The following is a 15,374-nucleotide window of genomic DNA, read 5'->3' as shown; positions in this document are numbered from 1 at the left end:
GAGCGACATAGCTAAGCCTGCCAGGCCAGCTTACTCTCTGGCATCAAACCCTTCATGCATTAATTAGACTTAGGCATGTTGGTTATCCCACATTTTTATCCTGCTCTTCATAACAGAAAAGAAAAAGGCTTCCAGAGCAGTTTACAGATATTTGCCTTTTAGGATGATAGGTTAAGTCATGTGTGAGGAACCTTTGCCCTTTCAGATGCTGCTGAGCTACAACTCCCGATCAGCTCTAGTGAGCATGGCCAATGGGCAGTGGTGATGGAAGGGCAGTTCAGCAATATCCAGAGGGACACATGTTCTCCACACCTGGCTTAAGTAATCATTACTACGAAATAAGTCACTACCCATTTTCACTGCTAAGTGTTAACGCAGGAAAAAAGGTTGTGGCATCTGGATTTAATTGAAGTTCATTATCCATATATGAAGTGGGCTCGGGCCTTGGGAGCATGGGAAGCATGGGAAGGAACAAAAATTCTACAGAGTAAATCCGTATGGAATCTATTAATTTTTTTCTCAGTTAAATATGTAATTTGTTTTTCTTCTTGCTTTGCTAATTTACATACTGAAGATACATTGGTTTTTTAAAAAAACAAAGCTGCCACTCACTCATTCTATCTGCAGCTAGGTTTGTTTTCAGTGCTTTAGAAAACAGTAACTATTGAGAATAGATTTAAGTCAGTTGTGGCTTGTCATCTGTAGCAGGAAGGTGGGGTTTTTTGGGGGGGTAGGGTTGGCACTGATACCTCCTGTATGCTGATTGTTTAATGTACGGAGCTGCTTGGCTGTTGGAAATCTTAACTCAGCTATTTTCAAGACCAAAACTTCAAATACTATCCATGCATGAGCCTCTGTGACACCATACTTAATTTGATGGGAGATAAAATATACCTCTTAACATCTGGAGATGACAGCTGGATAGCTCAGCTGGTTAGAATGTGGTGCTGATAACACCAAGGTTTTAGGATTGATCCCAATAAGGGACAGCTGCATATTTCGGCAGGGTGTTGGACTAGATGATCCTTAGAGACCCTTCCAGCTCTACGATGTTTTGAACAAACCTTGTCTGTGTGTGAGCTACAGAGCTAAACTCAGCGCACCAGCTACATAGATTCATAGAATTGTGGAGTTGGAAGGGACCTCAAGGGTCATCCAGTCCAACCTAAAGTGGCCTATTATGGACTTGATGGATCTTTTTGCTGTTCTGTTTCCCTAGCGCTGTAAAACATAGTTTTAAAAGTACCTGACAGGTGGGCTGCATCCAGTTTGGTGCACCTTATGTTGAAAATCCCTGCTTCTCTCTCTCTCTCTCTCTCTCTCTCTCTCTCTCTCTCTCTCTCTCTCTCTCTCCCCCCCCCCCCCCCAGGCAACAAAGCTAAGATAGTTTCATAGGTAGCTGCTTCCTTCACTCCAGTAGCAAAGGGAATTTTAAGTAAATACATGACAGTTCCTTAATACAGTCATACCTCGGGTTACAAACACTTTGGGTTGCACAATTTTGGGTTGTGCACCGCGCCAAACCCGGAAGTACCAGAATGGGTTACTTCTGGGTTTTGGCGCATGCGCAGAAGTGCTAAATCGTGCTTTGTGCATGCGCAGAAGCGCCGAATCGCAACCTGCACGTGCGCAGACGCAGCACTGCAGGTTGCAGACGCTGCGGGTTGCAAATGTGCTTTCCGCACAGATCACATTCGCAGCCCGAGCGTCCACTATACATAGATGTTGATCGATAAGAAAGTCAAATGCAACTTTTCCGCTTGTGTAAAGATAAAGAAAGGAGTTTTATAATGAAGACTCTGCTTTTCCTTCAACAGAGAGAATCTTGCCAGTGACATGTACCTTATATCTCAGATGGACAGTGATCAGTATGTGCCAATAATGACAGTAGCAAACCTTGATCACGTCAAGAAGCTGAGTACTGATATGGATTTGATTGTTGAAGTGCTGCGATGTAAGTAATTGACAAAGCACCTATTTTTGACTTGAAGATAGTGAGTTTTTGTTCTGTGAGGTGCATAGCATTGGGGGAGGGTTGAAGCCAGTGGGTGAGTGCAACATTTAGAAAACTGTACTTAAATGACAATGGGGGGGGGGACCTGCCATTTAATCTTCTGTTTTATACAATGGATTTATTGGAGAGTGCCCCTCTGTCAAACTATTTGACTTGGGTATCCTAATGATACTGCTGAGGCTTTCTGCATTGTTGCAGTTAAATGTATATTCAGTATGTGGCTTGTTTAGCTTCAGCCACTACAGGCTTTTCTAAGTGGAAGTTCTCCATGGTTGGTTTCAGAAGATACCTAACAGGTTTCTGCTCCAGCACACCATTTGCAATTTTTATTTAGCAGTTTACTAAGTAACCCTGTCAAACGTAATTTTTTTTGTACCATGCCTAAAGTATTTGAAAGTAATTACCATTGGTGTGAGGCAGTTTGGAATCTGATAAGTGAAGTGCTTGATTGTCACTCCTGGTGATTTGTTTAGTATAGTACCAAAGAGTAGTATTGGAATGTACACTCTTTCATTTCAAAGTGGGAAAAAGGGCCATACAAGATGGACTTTCTAACAGAATAAGACTGGTAGGAGTGGGTTCCCCCCCTCTGAAAGGCTTCACTAAGATGTGTGGTGAACTGGTTTATTTCAATTAGGGGCTTGAAAGATCTTTCCCAAAATAAGTTGTTTGCTTGAGAGACTTGACTGGCATGTGCCACATTTGTACACATTTATTTACAAATTGGAGATGAATAACAGAACTTACTCTATTCCTACAAAACTGCAGTGTGTGCAAAACAAAGCCTTGCTTAACTGGTTGAATTCTAAGTAACTGTGTTGTATGTGTCTTCCCCTAGCATTGCCTTTAGTCCAAGTGGACGAGAAGGGTGAAAAAGTCAGGCCAAACCAGAATCGCTGCATTGTGATTTTACGTGAAGTACCTGAATCTACTCCAATTGAAGTAAGTTCCATATACAGCAGTCAAACTATTCACAATATGCTTTTAAAAAATCCCACCCACCTTGGTTCTATATGGCTACAGCTTTAATTGTGATTCTCTCTCAGCTATCACTTGTGGCCAAGTAAGCTTTTCTTCCATATAATAATTTCCAAGTAAGATTTTCTTCCATATAATTGTGCATTCATGATATCACTCACAACTTTATAAAGCATACTAGGAAAACAATCCCACACTAAACCAATAACTAAATACCTGTTTAAAAGAAAATATTGAATTTCCACTGAGATGCCATTTATACCTTGTCAGAAAGACGTTTCTGGAGCTTTCAGACAGTGAGTGCCTCTCTACATGCTTCCACCATAAAGTTAAGGCTGCTCCTGGAAGACAGATTCCAAATCAATAAATGTAGAGCAATGGACAACATTTTGAGTGAGGTGTTCTAACTAGCTCACTGACAGCAGAAGAGATCAAGGAGGTTGAATAAATGGTCTTTGAAGAAACAGGGATGTTTTAAGAAATCAAAAAAGTAATATTGGTGTTCATATGCAGAGTGATATTAACAGGAAAACACAATTTCCTGAGTCATAAAGTTTGACTTAGGAACGTCAATCAAGGGTGTATCTGCTGTTTATCTGTTAATTGAAGGTGAACACAGTACAGTGGTGCCTCGCAAGACGAAATTAATCCGTTCCATGAGGCTCTTCGTATAGCGGTTTTTTCGTCTTGCGAAGCAAGCCCATTGACATCTTAGCGGATTAGCGCTATTAGCGGTTTAGTGCCTTATCAGCTTAGCGGATCAGCTGATAAGCGGCTTAGCTGCTTAGAAAAAGGGGGGAAAGGGGGGGACGCAGGAACTCGCAAGACATTTTCGTCTTGCGAAGCAAGCCCATAGGGAAATTCGTTTTGCGAAGCGCCTCCAAAACGGAAAACCCTTTCGTCTTGCGGGTTTTCCGTCTTGCGAGGCGTTCGTCTTGCGGGGCACCACTGTATGTCTTTGTATTTACAGTTCATTGGGTAATGGACTTTAAATTAGTCATAGGTGTGACTTAGTCAGGTGCCACCCTGAAATTGTTTAGGCACCAACATCAAACCTTTAGGTGGCAGCCTTTGCATAGCTGAAAAGAAATCAGGTCCCTGGAATCATGGGACAGTGTCAGTATCCTGCTCCATAGCCCTTTTTTGTTGAAATTAAGGATAGTCAGTGATATTTTTGTGCCTGGGCACTTTTTGCCATCAGTTCTAATGAGGCCTTTACATTGCTTGGTCCTAAATGAACCTTCTGTTGTACTTGTCAGTGAACCCTCTTTCCCACCCAATCTTTTCTTAGGAGGTCGAAGCACTCTTCAAGGGAGATAACTTGCCTAGGTTCATCAACTGTGAGTTTGCCTATAATGACAACTGGTTTATTACATTTGAGTCTGAAGCAGATGCACAGCAGGTAGGCTCTCACTTTTTTGTTGCACATATTTAGTTTGTGTCAGTTATCGTTTTTGGAGATTGATTACGGTGACTCTTGACTGAGGTGGTGTGAACAGACCTCCACAAACAAAGTTGGTCCATAATACAATGTTCATGTAAGAAATGGCAGGAAGACATCATATAGTTGCACAGAACAGCAGCCTTCATAATTCAGAGAAATTCATTGTTGTCTAGTCATGGTTTCCATAATTAAGTCTAGAATACATGTACTTCTTGGAAATTTTAAATCCTACTAAAAGCAGTGATTAAGCCAACTGCTGTTGATTACGATAAGTCTTAATTGTGCCTTTATTGTCTGGGCTGCTCTCAAAAGCTGGTTTAGACCTAGAGTGGAATTTTTGAAATGGAGTAAGTAGCTTCCTGCTGCCATCTTTACTGTGATTTTAGTACCACATATGATCATTGCCAAGCAGGGTTAACAACATCAACAACAACAACAATAACAACAACAAAACCAACAACAATAACAACAATTCTGGGCGGCTTCCAAAGAAATATTAAAATACTGTAATACATCAAACATTAAAAGCTTCCCTAAACAGGGCTGCCTTCAGATGTCTTCTAAAAGTCTGGTAGTTGTTGTTCTCTTTGACATCTGGTGGGAGGGCGTTCCACAGGGCGGGTGCCACTACCGAGAAGGCCCTCTGCCTGGTTCCCTGTAACTTGGCTTCTCGCAGTGAGGGAACCGCCAGAAGGTAGAACGATGGGGGTGGAGACGCTCCTTCAGATATCCTGGACTGAGGCCTTTTAGGGTTAAAGTGAAACCTGATAGTGCCTCTGACCATATGCTGAGGACCTGTCTATAATCCAGTATAAACCTGAATTGGACCCAAGTATTCTTAAATAGGGAAGAACTGATATTGTTTGTGTTAATATCTATGTGTGCATAATGATATACTTTTTCGTGTTAACTTACTACATCTGCTGCCTTTCACAAAAACATATTTTTCACTCTTAAAGGCTTATAGATACCTTAGAGAAGAAGTGAAAACCTTCCAAGGAAAACCAATTAAGGTAAATATGTTTTGTTTTTAGTGTCCACTGAAATACTTCTGAAAGTGGTCATCGTTCTCTAAGGCTGATTCTTCTAAGAGCATGCTCTTCTGTCTTCTAGGCAAGAATAAAAGCAAAGGCTATAGCTATAAATACATTTTTGCCAAAGAATGGATACAGACCTCTGGACATGAACATCTACACACAGCGTTATACAACATCATTTTACATACCTCCAGTATACAGCCCCCAACAGCAGTTTCCACTGTACAGCTTAATTGCCCCACAGACGTGGTCAACAACACATAGCTATCTTGATCCATCACTGGTAAGCACTTCAGAATCATTCGTTTGTTGCTTTTTAAATGTTCATGCTGTTGCTTAGTCTTGAATATAACCGGGGCATACTAGAGTTCGCCACTGTGAGGACTGGATCCTGCTCTAGCTGGGCTATACACCTGGGCCAGTGGGTGCTGATCTGAATGTAAAAATCAGTCCTGTGATGTCATTTCAAGAACTCTTGAGAGTCTCTTAAATCTACAACTGTGTAACTTGCAGTACTTCTGTTCCATAGGTAACACCGTTTCCAAATACTGGATTTATCAATGGTTTTACATCTCCTACGTTCAAGCCTACTACTTCTCCACTGACTTCACTCAGGCAGTATACACCCAGAAGCAGGCAAGTTCTGGAGATAAGTTTTCATCTTTTGCGCTGCTAAGTTATATATGTCATGGGAATTGTTGGAATGGCATTTGCCAGGAGTATGTATCACTTTGGGATGTTCACTTCTCTTGAATACTATGGCCTCTCCTCACTTTATAATTGTATAAAGAACCATTCCTGTGGTGCCTCTGGTTACGAAGTTAATTTGTTCTGGAGGTCCGTTCTTAACCTGAAACCGTTCTTAACCTGAGGCACCACTTTAGCTAATGGAGCCTGCTACGCCGCTGGCACACGATTTCTGTTCTCATCCTGAGGTAAAGTTCTTAACCTGAGGTACTACTTCCGGGTTAGCAGAGTCTGTAACCCGAGGTGTTTATAACCCAAGGTACCACTGTAATTGGTTTTTTTATTTTTTTAAAAAACACAGACCTTAATTACAACCCTGGGTTATGTTAATGTTACAGTAGCAATTTGAACAATTGATTAAGGGAAGTGGCCTACGTGACCTCCCCAAATGGAAATCTATGCTGCTAGGAGGAATAATAATTTTACAAGAATTGCAGGCATTGTGTCTTCATGAAGTGCTGTGGCCACAGATCTCAATGTGATGCGGCAGGCTTCTTCTAAAAGAGACATTGTTGGCTTCTAGAGCCAGAAGAACTGAACTACATGAATGTGAAGCAGTGGGAGGAGAGGGGATGATGGCTGGGAGGAGAATAGAGTCAGTGTTGGAGCTGCAAGGTATTTAATATCCCCAAGGGCAGGTGCGTATAGAATGACCATTCTCTCTTGACTGTGGTTAAAAGATGGGAACGGAACGTAAAATCACATACAGTGGTACCTTGGGTTAAGAACTTAATTTGTTCCGGAGATCCGTTCTTAACCTGAAACTGTTCTTAACCTGAAGCACTACTTTAGCTAATGGGGCCTCCCACTGCCGCTGTGCCGCCACTGCGCAATTTCTGTTCTCATCCTGAAGCAAAGTTCTTAACCCGAGGTACTATTTCTGGGTTAGCGGAGTTTGTAACCCGAGGTACCACTGTACCTCTACCCCAGAGTAAATTCCACCCTCCCATCTTATCCACTGGTTCAGGCTAACCAGACAGAGAGTTAACCACAGTTAAGATTGATGCCAAGATCTCCGTCGTGGTTAAGGTGGACGGAGCGCACATTCTCATGATGGAAGCCATTGCATCTACAGAAGCACCAGGCCTTTCCATAGAAATAGACTTTGTAGAAGTAAATGTATCTTCTTTGTAGAAGATAGATTTTGAGAAGAAGACAATTGTTACAACTTGTTCTGATAAAATTACAGACCTTTGTCATGTTATGTAATAAAGTTTCCTTTGATTGCTCTAAAAGATCACACCACATTTTCCCATGAGTGTTGGGTGGATTCCCGCAACAGCCTGAACAATTTATGTATTTGGTAAACATTTGCCTTATGCTATAAAAGGAATAGCCTTTAGAAAGTTATTCAGCGCGGTTCTGGAAGTTGTCTGCAGATTTTGCACGATGGTTTAAATTATGTCTTTTGTTTCTCCCACAGAAATCCCAGCAAATCACATCTACGGCATACAATACCCAGTGCAGACAGAGGGCCAGGACTTTTAGAGAGCCCTACAATATTCAATTTTTCTGCTGACCGCTTAATCAACGGTGTCAGGAGCCCGCAAACAAGGCAACCAGGGCAAAACAGGACACGGATGCAAAGTACGACAAGTTATACCAAGCGCGAAGTGGGCAGTGGGCGAGTAGAACCCGCTGCCTTAGACTCATCCCCAAGCTTAGGTAGAGGAAGGTGAGTACTGGAACATTTATTAAGCACTTTTGTTGACTAAGTGCTGCTCAGAGCTCAATTAAATCATGTGTTTCCACCATGTGGGAGTAATGAAAAGTGGAAGATGAAACCCCAGGTGAGGAGGGAGAGTGAATTGCGGGGAAAGAGAAAAGAAAATAACTTTTAAAAGCCTTTTTTTAAAGGGTTTTTGTATAAATGAGAGGCGGAAAGAAATTCCACAGATCTAAGAAAACGGGCGTGCAAGAACTGAGAAGATGCTTACTAACAAAAAGATTAGAATCTGTATTGACACAAAGAATTGGCAGACTGAAGTGAGTGGGAAGATTTCTGATGGCTACATAAAGAGGACTGCAACAGTTTGGAATGCTTCTAGGGCAATGAGTCCAAGAGAGGGAAATAATTGCTTGTAGAAAGAGGCATTAACATGGTGACAAGTCGAAGTGAAGAAGTACTGAACTAAAAAAGAATCATCTGATTGGGAAAGTGTTTTGGTGTTAAACTAGGGTCCATATCAAAATATGGCAAACCATATTCAATCTAATAACATTTCTGTTGCTTTAATTGTTATGTAACTAATTACAATTTGGAAGTTGCAATTTAGCTTACTTATTTATCCTGCCTGCCTTCAGTTATGGAGTCCAGGACACTACTCATGTGGCTCCCATGCAGGTACTGGCTAGGCTGAGACCTGCTTAGTTCTACCAAGGTGGTGACCTCATTGGCCTTCAGGCCTTGCCCTGGGATCCTAGAACCTTTGTTGCTTGGTGCTCTGTGATTCGACAGGGAGAAATTGTGTTCAGAATGAAGACCACAAGCTGGCTGTATCTGGTCTTTTCAGGAACACAAATACTTTATTTGGTGGGGGTCAGTTGATATTGCACGGGCTAGGGACAAGAATTTTAAACTCAGTAAGGAAGATCAGCCAAGAAAGAACTGGAGGGCACAAAAGACATCTTAATAATCTGCCAAACATTCCTTTTGGTTTCTAAGCCTTCAACAGAGCTTTCTCTGCCAGAGTGGTGAAACTGGAAATTTGGTGGGTGGGGATGGTGTTTTTGTAAGAGATGTTTTTTAGGAAGCCCAATTCCTTGCCAGAAATTTATTTCTGTGCTGCTTGAATGGTCTGAATAGGCATGGCTTTCTGTGTGTACCATCATTGCAATGTAAATGCTTATTGGACCTTGCACTTCATTAGCATTGATAAGCGGTGGTTTTCAACTTTTCCTCTTGTTTGTTTCCAATAGTAGTGCTCTGGACACCTTTTTATTTTACTGCAAATCTATGAGATATTGAATTTTTTTCATTCTTCCCCTATCCCGTCATCTGAGTGCAGATTGATAGATTTCATAAGCCTTTGTAGGTATCTGTTGTCAAGCTACTGTCTTACATTCTAGCCCTTGTGCCTGGTTTACTGTGTTAGTTCTTATTTGCCACTGCAGACTCTTATTCTATGAATGCAGTCATTTGTTGCTACCATTTGTAATACCAAAACTGCAGAGAGAAATGGAATCGAATGGAGTGGCTGAACCCTGAGCAGAACTCAGCACTTCAGTCTTTTTGGTCCTTTATAAAAATCTATTACTAATCAGCCTCATGTGCATTGCCATTATTTGTTACTTAGAAAGCATAAGGGAATTGTGAGACAGTAGCTTACAAAGGATTTAAGTCTCCTGTAAATTTGCAAGAAACCCCAAATTCCTAGTGCTGTAGATATTTATACAGGTACCAAGCCATGGTATGGATAGTAGAACAATGTAGCTTGCCTTGAACAAGGAGAACTAACACTATGCAAGAGAACGAAAGCAACTGCATGATGTCCAGGACAATAATGTCTCATACCCAGTGGCGTAGCGTGGGTTGTCAGCACCTGGGGCAAGGCAAGTAATTTGCGCCCCCAACCCAGGTAGGGGCTGGTAGGGACAGAGAGCTGCGAGTGCGAGCACCCACCCCCCCCGATGTTGCGCCCGGTGCGGCCGGCCCCCCCTGCACCCCCCACGCTACGCCACTGCTCATACCAAACATAAACAAACTGTGAAAAAGACACTATGAATAAAAAATGGAGACGTTATTTGTACTTTTCCTTGTTTATATGTTTGTTTTGTAACACAAGGAAATCTTGAATAAAAAGAACTTCTTTTTTACAAACAACAGGAGCAAGAGCACCATGTACTTGGCTGTGGCATAGTCAGCCCTTAATCATTTGAGACAAAAGCACAGAAAGACATGGAAAAAATAGTGGTGGGGAATTTGTTTGTTTGTTTATATTCCCTCCTTTTTCCCTGATGACCCCAGCCGGCTTTCAGATAAAAGCAAACCGGAAAAAGCTCGCTGCCATTATCCCAGAATGTATTATTTATCAACATATTTTTCATTGACAAAAATTGGAAAATGAAGCAGTAATGCAATCTTTGCAGCTTAATAGTTGAAATGCAGGTTATTTAACGTGTGTCAGGATTTGATTGTATTCTCTGAAGAACAAGAAGGCTGTACAGGTGAATGACTTCTATCAGCTTCCTATGCTTTAAAGTTCTAGCCAGAGAATAATGGCAGCACCTGTACTTTGGAACTCCCTGCCACTTGAGATCAAGCAGGCACCTTCACTGTACTCTTTTTTGGCGCCTGCTAGAAACATTATTGTTTAAACTAGCCAACCAGATGCTTAGAAAGTTGAGGTAACTTTAATCTGTTTTAGTATTTTTAACTTTGCATGTTTCAAAGTAACGGCTGTGAATTTTTCTCAACCTTCTTGTTTTCTGTTTGTAAACCGCTTTGAGCTTGGGTTTTTTTTTACAATCAAGTGGTGTGAAAATTTTAGGAATTATATAAATAAATAATATTTAGGTGGAGGTTACAAAGACTCAAGCTTGCAGCACACCACAAGTACTGGAATTCCATTCCAAAACCATGATCTGCCAGTTAGAAAGCATGCTGGGAAAACTAATTGCTTGCATTACCTTTACCTATTTAGCATCCCCTTGCTTTTATGAATAGGCAGGGTTAAGTAAATAATCTGACGTGGAGGAAGTTACAATGATGCAGCCGGGGAATTAAGGTGACATACAACATTATTCCACCTCCCTCCCAAAAGATCATATCCTCCCAGCAACTCTGTGAGGTTAATAGGCCAAGAGATAAGTGTCTGGACCCAAGGTCACGTGGTGAGCTTCTTACCAGCGATGCATAGAGCAAAAGTATGTTTCTTATTACATTGATTTTTTTGCTTCCAGGAAAAACTCATATGGCTATCGAAAGAAGAGAGAAGACAAGTTTACGGTGAGTTTGTTATGGCTACAAATATCATGAATGACATAGTAATACATGAAATGATTGACGTGATATAATTACTAAAGAATAAAATATAGTCAGTAGCTCCTGAGGGTCATGAGGTAAATACCAAAGCTGGAGCAGAGTCATTTTTTTTCATCAGGGTTACTGAAAAGCAGGCTTTGCTAAAATGGTCCTCACCCACCCGTCTACTATTTCTCCTCCCAGGCAGAGACTAGTCTGCTTTCACTGGAAGGAGAAAATCCCCATAAGAAAATGGATAGTAGATCTGCTTCTTTGTGAAATTAAGGTCGTGCAAATCCTCCTTGATCCCCTTTTCCCCCAACCCTTGTCTCCTCTTGGTTCCTTTTTCCCTCCCAATTCTTTCTCACCCCAATTCCAAGCCATTTTCCTCCTCTTTTGAGGTGGCATCTTATACACTATGAGGCGTGTCTTGTGCATTGAGATGTGCCCCCCCCCCTTCTGTGTAGTTCCTCCCCCAATGACTGCATCTGGTTGATGACCAGCTTCCTTTAAAACGTTATCCACCTGTGCAATGGTAGAAACAGCCTTTTAAGTGAAGTATGAGACTTGCAGGTTCTCCCGTTAAGTCTGCCATCATTTTCATTTTGCCTCTAGCAAACCAACTGGGGCCATGATCAAACGAGTGTGGTCTCTGTGGAAACATGTTTCCATGTGCATAGCTGACATCTCACTTTACACTCCTCAAATTTCACAAGTGCTTGAACATGAGTAGTACACATGTGGTCATCTGGATCCTGGCCTGGGTCTGTCTTCATGTATTTTAGTCCCTTAAAATGGTTTTTGGAACTATACAGATGGTTCACAAAGAACTCCTTTCATTTTTGTGGATAGAAATGATAATCTATATGACTTACTTTTGTTTGTTAAAGAAGTCTTTGGAGAATGATATTGGGACATAGATGCGTATAGCAGTGTGGCAATAATTTGTTCTTTTAAAACAACAACAAGTAGATGACTAATGTTAAGATGTTTTTAAAAGTTCATAGTCTTTCAGTGAAGCCTAACACTTCTTACCCGGCACTTTTTTCTTTCGCAGAGAGGACAAACGCAGTCTCCACCACCACCAAAGCCTCCATCCCCAAGTTTTGAATTGGGACTGTCCAGTTTCCCTCCATTGCCTGGAGCTGCTGGGAATCTAAAGACTGAAGACTTGTTTGAAAACAGACTATCAAATGTGATAGTAGGAGGAACATCGAAAGAAAGAGTGAGTATGCAGCTGGACTGGGCAGGGGATCTGCAAATGAAGGCATCCCCTCCCCTAGCAATTGCCTTTTTTCTCCTTTGGGAAGCCTGCCTTGTACTGTGGATCGATCTGCGACACTTGTGAAACATTTGTCAGAAAAGAGTTAATGCTATGTTGCAAATTCATCTGAAGCGGGGCTGGCTTTTTAAATTGGATTTCAGTAAACTAATGTAGCTGAGTAACAGACAGATTTCTTAAACAAACCTACATCTGCTTGTGGAACTGGTCCAGAGAGGTTCGTATCAGTGGCCAGATGGACTTGGCAGTGACACAGAACCCTAGTATCATAGATGCATAGAGTTGGAAGGGACCCTGAGGGTCAGCTAGTCCACCTCCCTGCAATGCAGGAATCTCAACACGTGGTCCCCCATCCAGTTTGAAACCACACTGGACTCTGCTTAGCTTTGCAAATCTGCCAGCAGTTTTATTGCTGCAGCACCCTCTTATTGATGATCAAAGAAAATCTGCAAGGAAAATGGTGCTGTTTCAAGATATGGTTGCCATTGCCCAGATGCAAAGCTCATAACAACCATCTATAAAGGTGCCACCTTCTACTTAATAAGATGAATAGTCAATCTTGCCTTAGTTTTAATACCTGAATAGACTTCTGAACGGTTTAGAAGCAGAAAAGCCAACTACACAAATATACATCCAGAATTAAAGTACAGTACTATCATCACTGACAAGGAGCTCTCCAGAGGGTTTGGTCAGAGGTTCTCTTGGACCTCTAGTGAGAGATGGCATCGAATGAACATGAGACCTTTTCACTTGTTGCAGAAATGACACCTGGCACAAAAAAGTAGCAGTGTGGGATTTTCCTGTTTGTGGTGCCAGCCAGTCATGCCTTCTTACAGCATGCTCTATTCCATAACACACCCACCCCAGATATTTTGAAACCCCAAACCCTCCCCCCCCCCTACTGTAAACCTTGGGATTCCCTCAGTCTCTGCTCCCTCTTGTTCATTCTGCCTGCATAAGGATCCACACTCAGAGAATTGAATTTCTCTTGGTATACATGATGGCTTGTGCTGGTCTACTCAACTGTAGCCACTACCAAGTGCTGCAGTTTATTCAATACTCCTGCTTGGGATAAAAGGCTTGGGTGCAAGCAGCCCTGTGCAGAGTCCTGCCTGCTGAATAAAGCATTCTCACTAATCCCTTAAAGCCACTGCTTGAGGGTTAGGGGTCCTGCAGAGTGTTGTGTGGTGTGGCATAGATGAAATCAGCATACAAATTAAAGGCCAGCATCCAACCAACTTGTTCTGCCAGCACAAGCATTTATTCTCATGCAACAGAACTTTCCTCCCTTCTTCCCCCTGCATGCACCTGCACCCTCTCCAAATCTGCGCTGGGATTGGAGGGTTGGAGGAAGGCCAGATTTAGAGGGCGCTTGTTCGCACAAGCAGCGTTCTGCATCCAAACCAAACAATTCCTTAACTTGTTTTGAAATCTCTGGAGCTATTGCTCTAGGTCAGTGGTTCTCCAACTTCTTTCTCTGGGCCACACTTTCAGAATAAATATTTGCTCACGCCACACCAATTTTTTTATTGATAAGGAATACATTGGAAAACAAAAAGGAACCACTCCTAGCAGTGCTTGATTTATAACATAGAACACAGCTGCTTTATAATATGATCATGGGGCATCCAGAAAATATAAAACAATGCAGCAACATAAGAACATGAATCATTCCCACACACTTGATGCTCTTGCTCTCTTTTTGAAAAGATATCTATCGATACTCTGGAAATAAAAATATTTTGATACGATACTATACTACACTGAAATGTCTAACTGCTTCTTGGGCTCTGTTGGAATCTTTTTTCCAAGTCTGCTTCTATGAAGGCTTTGAGTGTATGTTTCCTTGAGTTGAAATGCATTTGAAATGACCCAAAATTTGTTTTCTTCAGAACCTCAGCGCGACTACTAGTACAAACACTATTCCATCAGGAGTTCCTCGAGAGCCTTTGTTGCCAGTTTCTTCTCCTCTACCCGGGACGTTTGAAAGGTCTCCTTCCCCATCCCAGCCTCCTGAGTAAGGACTTAATTATACATGGCTTTAAATATACTGCTCTGAATCAACAGTTTGCATTTTCCATCATCAAAAGGTTAGGTGTGACACTGTGTGAATAGCTCTTGAAAAATTCAGTTCAATAACACCCCATGCGTGACCCACAGCAGTAGGCTAGAATTTACTTTTAATCTTGCATGCTCAAACACTAACTTTAAGCCTGACTCTCAAAGAGGAGAAAAAGCATCATTTGCATGCATCCAAAGTGGGAGGAGCGAATGATCATTGGTTCCCTACAGCAAAAGACAGGAATAGAGGCTTCTGCATGTTGACTTTTAGTGTGCTGAACGCAAAGTTGTTCATTACGTTCACATGTTGCTTTGTACTACTTTGCAGTGACTCCAAAGTCATGGACAAGCAGCAGAGAGAGACCCCAAATATTGAAAGACTTTCTTCTGTACTCACTACCGCTTGCAAATCAGTACAAGTCAATGGGGCTGCTGTAGCAGTAAGTGCATTTGACATTCATTAAGGCATTCTCTGTTTAATTAGTACCTTCTGTCCTCAGCTATTAAATGATGGAGGAGTTATTTACTGCAATAAAATAATCAAGAAAATTCCAAATGACTTGGCTTCCTGAGAACAAAGAAGTTGAGGGGTGGTGGGGTGGAGAAAAGGAGAGCTAGAAATCTGCTCTGATTTCCTGGTGTCACCTACTTTCTTGGCATTACTTGATGGCTCTCATGGCCACCAGGTGGTGAGAACTTCTGTGATCAGTTGAAGTGCCCCAAAATACGCCATGCCCTCAGCAGCCACAATACTGCTTAGTGAGCTGCCTTTCAAATCATTGTGGACACATGTTTGTTGCACTACTGGTCTTACCTAATTTGTTTAAGACACTTATTCCTGTCCTGAG

General features: G+C 41.8%; 1 protein-coding gene across 2 annotated transcripts in view; it reads left to right on the top strand.

The window, feature by feature from the left end:
- The window catches only part of LARP4B (La ribonucleoprotein 4B), a 57,537-nt gene that overhangs the window by 37,535 nt on the left and 4,628 nt on the right, over window positions 1–15,374 (top strand). For both annotated transcript variants that reach the window (XM_083704867.1, XM_083704866.1), the window contains 11 exons: window positions 1,818–1,954; window positions 2,853–2,956; window positions 4,284–4,394; window positions 5,396–5,449; window positions 5,550–5,756; window positions 6,003–6,109; window positions 7,644–7,895; window positions 11,123–11,168; window positions 12,241–12,408; window positions 14,358–14,482; window positions 14,855–14,966. In XM_083704867.1, the coding sequence (XP_083560993.1) occupies window positions 1,818–1,954; window positions 2,853–2,956; window positions 4,284–4,394; window positions 5,396–5,449; window positions 5,550–5,756; window positions 6,003–6,109; window positions 7,644–7,895; window positions 11,123–11,168; window positions 12,241–12,408; window positions 14,358–14,482; window positions 14,855–14,966 (1,423 nt within the window). The remainder of the gene's footprint in view (window positions 1–1,817; window positions 1,955–2,852; window positions 2,957–4,283; window positions 4,395–5,395; window positions 5,450–5,549; window positions 5,757–6,002; window positions 6,110–7,643; window positions 7,896–11,122; window positions 11,169–12,240; window positions 12,409–14,357; window positions 14,483–14,854; window positions 14,967–15,374) is intronic.

The sequence above is a fragment of the Podarcis gaigeae genome, assembly GCF_964106915.1.
Source record: "Podarcis gaigeae genome assembly, chromosome: 12".
NCBI lineage: Eukaryota > Metazoa > Chordata > Lepidosauria > Squamata > Lacertidae > Podarcis > Podarcis gaigeae.
This window is presented reverse-complemented; position numbering and strand designations above follow the sequence as displayed.